Consider the following 3929-nt stretch of genomic DNA (forward strand, 5'->3'; position numbering starts at 1 on the left):
CGACTTCCTGGACGCCATCATCACCGAGTTCGACGGCATCTTCGCCGACCCCTCCGGCATGCCACCGCCCCGCAGCCGCGATCACGGCATCACCCTGCTACCTGGTTCCGCCCCGGTGGCCGTCCGTCCGTATCGATACCCGGCCGCGCACAAGGACGAGCTGGAGCGTCAGTGCGCCACCATGCTCGCCCAAGGTATCATCCGTGCGAGTTGTTCCGCATTCTCGTCCCCGGTACTGCTGGTCCGCAAGGCCGACGGGTCCTGGCGCTTCTGCATCGATTATCGCGCCCTGAACGCCATTACTGTCAAGAATGCGTTCCCGATTCCGGTGGTGGACGAACTCCTCGACGAGCTACGGCACGCTCGTTTCTTCACCAAGCTCGATTTACGTTCCGGCTACCACCAGGTGCGGATGCGTGAGGAGGACATCCCGAAGACAGCTTTCCGTACTCATGACGGCCTCTACGAGTTTCTGGTGATGCCGTTCGGACTCTGCAACGCGCCGGCCACGTTCCAGGCCCTCATGAATGATCTGCTGCGGCCATACCTGCGCCGTTTTGTTCTCGTCTTCTTTGACGACATTCTCATTTTCAGCGAGACATGGGCTGACCATCTCCGACATGTGCGCACCGTCTTCACGGTCCTGCACCAGCACCGGCTCTTCGTCAAGCGCTCCAAATGCGCGTTCGCCGTTGAATCAATCGCATACCTGGGTCACACCATCTCCGCTGCAGGCGTGGCCATGGATCCGGAAAAGGTGCAGGCAGTAGCGGACTGGCCGCAACCACGCTCGGCGCGCGCGGTTCGGGGCTTTCTCGGCCTTGCGGGGTACTACCGCAAGTTTGTCAAGGACTTTGGCGTGGTTGCCGCGCCCCTGACGGCCCTCCTTCGCAAGGATGGTTTCTCTTGGTCACCGGAGGCGGCAGCAGCTTTTACCACCCTCAAGACGGCAATCACCACGGCTCCCGTCCTCGCGTTACCGGATTTTACACGGCCGTTCATCGTCGAGTGTGACGCATCGACGTACGGTTTCGGGGCCGTCCTTCTTCAGGACCACCACCCGGTGGCTTTCTTTAGCCGGCCAGCCGCGCCACGTCACCGTTCCCTGGCAGCGTATGAACGGGAACTCATCGGCCTGGTGCTCGCGATTCGCCATTGGAGGCCGTACCTATGGGGGCGTCAATTTGTGGTAAAAACGGATCATTACAGCCTCAAATTTCTGCTTGACCAGCGTTTGGCCACCATCCCGCAGCATCATTGGGTTGGCAAACTCCTGGGATTCGACTTTACGGTGGAGTACAAGGCAGGTAGTACCAACACGGTGGCGGATGCACTTTCCCGCCGTGACACGGAGGAGACGACGATCATGGCGGTCTCAGGGCCTCGTTTCGACTTCATCAATCGCCTCCGGCAAGCGACGTCCACTGATCCGGCGCTCGTCGCACTGCGGGAGGATATCACGGCAGGTGCGCGGCAACAGCCTTGGGCGCTCTCCGACGGCCTCGTTACCTTCAACGGCCGCCTCTACATTCCGCCGTCATCCCCGCTACTCCAGGAGATTCTCAGTGCCGTGCACGATGATGGGCATGAAGGTGTCCTGCGCACATTGCATCGTCTTCGCCGCGATTTCCACGCACCTAACCTTCGCAAGACGGTGCAGGAGTACATCCGCACTTGCGGTACTTGCCAGCGGTACAAGTCCGAGCACTTGCACCCTGCTGGGCTGCTCCTGCCGCTGCCGGTACCCACGGGCGTGTGGACTGACATCGGCATCGACTTCGTGGAAGCGCTTCCTCGAGTAGGCGGGAAGTCTGTCATCCTCACCGTGGTGGATCGCTTCAGCAAGTATTGCCATTTTGTGGCGTTAGCCCACCCATACACGGCAGAGTCAGTGGCACAGGTGTTCTTCGCTGAGGTTGTTCGTCTCCACGGCGTACCACAGTCCATGGTCTCTGACCGCGACCCCGTCTTCACCTCCGCTTTTTGGCAAGAGCTCATGCGCCTCACGGGGACAAAGCTGCACATGACGTCCGCATTTCACCCGCAGTCGGATGGGCAAACGGAGGCTGCTAACAAGATCATTGTGATGTATTTACGGTGTCTTACCGGGGATCGTCCCAAGCAGTGGCTCCGGTGGCTTCCCTGGGCTGAGTACATATACAACACCGCCTACCAGACAGCAACCCAAGAGACTCCGTTCAAGCTTGTGTATGGCCGTGACCCTCCCACTATTCGCTCTTACGAGCCCGGCGACACACGGGTGGCTGCAGTGGCCAGGAGCATGGCTGAGCGCGACGAACTTATCGAGGACGTCCGCTATCGTCTACAACAGGCACAGGCGGTCTATAAGTCCTACTACGACAGACGTCATCGGGACATTCGGCATGAGGTGGGCGATTGGGTTTGGCTTCGCCTTCGACAGCGCGCCGCGTCCTCTCTCAACTTGCCAACCAGGGGCAAGCTCAAGCCACGATTCTATGGGCCGTACCGCATTTCAGAAGTGATCAACGACGTGGCATACCGTCTTGAGCTTCCGGCGCGCTCGCGCCTCCATGACGTGTTCCACGTGGGCCTCCTCAAGAAGTTCTTCGGCATTCCTCCAACTACACCGCCGGGATTGCCTTCGATCCACAACGGGGCGGCTGTTCCAGAACCAGAGCGCGTGACTCGTGCGCGCCTAGCACGCGGCGTTCGCCAGCTACTCGTCCACTGGAAGGGTGAAGCAGCTTCGTCAGCTACATGGGAGGATCTTGACAGTTTCATCGAGCGCTACCCCGCTTTTCAGCTCGAGGACGAGCTGCTCGTCGAGGGGGGGAGAGATGTCATGTGGGGCACGTCTTACAGACGTGGGCCGCGCGGCCAGGAGCAGCCGACGGCCGCATCAGGCAAGGCGCAGGCTGGACAGGAGTCCTGATCCGGGCACATTAGTTCCTAGACTAGTTTATTTCGTATAGGTTTCTAGTTTGTTATTAGCCCATGGGGCCTTTATATATCAGATAGTTAGCACCCTTTAGGGATAAGCAATAAAGTTATTTCCTTCTATCTTCCCCTCCCGCATCATAGAGCAGCCAGGCAAAAACCCTAGCGCTCCTATCCCCCGCGACTACGAACTACGTAGTCGAGGTCCTACTGTCTTGGGCACCGAGGCCCTTGACATACTGACTGTTCTGGAAAAACATATGATTCGAGATTCCACAACTTTCGCCCCTTTCACACTTTGTACCTGGGACTGGACTCCTTTTCAAAGAAGGAGAATCCATGTAACCTGTCCCTGTCAACCGCCGCAATTCGATATATCCTACTGCGCGAATCCCTAATAAAGACCAAAAATAGCAACGAAGCAAAGGGAAGTCGGTTCACTTGCGCCGTCAGGGTAGCCTCACCTCTTGGCGCGCTTGGGGTCAACGAGAGCGAGCTCGGCGAGCTTGGCGTCGGAGATGGCCTTCTTGGCGTCCGCGCCGTGCCTCCCCGGCATACCGGAGGAGGCGGACCCGAACGACGTGGAGCCGTCCATCGACATGCTGTGCTGGTGCCGCGGCCGCGCGGGCGGCGGCGGCTGCGGGTACGGCGACGGCTCCAGCGGCTCGGAGAGTCTGCCGCCGGCCTGGAGGAACATCTCGAACATCCGGCTGCCCCCGCTGCCGCCGCCGCCGCCTTCCTCGTCCTCCTCGTACTCGTCGTCGTCGTCCTCGTCGCCGCCGCCGCCGCCGCTTCCTCCGCCCTCGCCGACGACGCCGAGGTCGGCGTCGAAGGTGAGATCGTCCGGGAGGGCGGTGGCCCCGAGGAGGATCTCCGACTGCGCGCGGCGGTGCCCCGCCGGGCGGCGCGGCGTGGTCTCGGCGGCGGCGTCCTGCGACGCCGACGCCGATCCCGCGGCGGAGGTGGAGGTGGAGGCGGGCGGGGCGTCCATGGCGGGGTTGGGGATGGGA

The 3929-nt window shown here is 60.9% G+C and overlaps 1 protein-coding gene across 1 annotated transcript in view; it reads right to left on the bottom strand.

The window, feature by feature from the left end:
• The window catches only part of LOC119364762 (transcription factor RF2a-like), a 9398-nt gene extending 5469 nt beyond the window's left edge, over positions 1-3929 (bottom strand). The window contains exon 1 of the mRNA XM_037630285.1: positions 3384-3929. Coding sequence (XP_037486182.1) covers positions 3384-3910 — 527 coding nt within the window. The 5' untranslated portion in view covers positions 3911-3929. The remainder of the gene's footprint in view (positions 1-3383) is intronic.

The sequence above is a fragment of the Triticum dicoccoides genome, chromosome 2B (assembly GCF_002162155.2).
Source record: "Triticum dicoccoides isolate Atlit2015 ecotype Zavitan chromosome 2B, WEW_v2.0, whole genome shotgun sequence".
Classification (NCBI taxonomy): Eukaryota; Viridiplantae; Streptophyta; class Magnoliopsida; order Poales; family Poaceae; genus Triticum; species Triticum dicoccoides.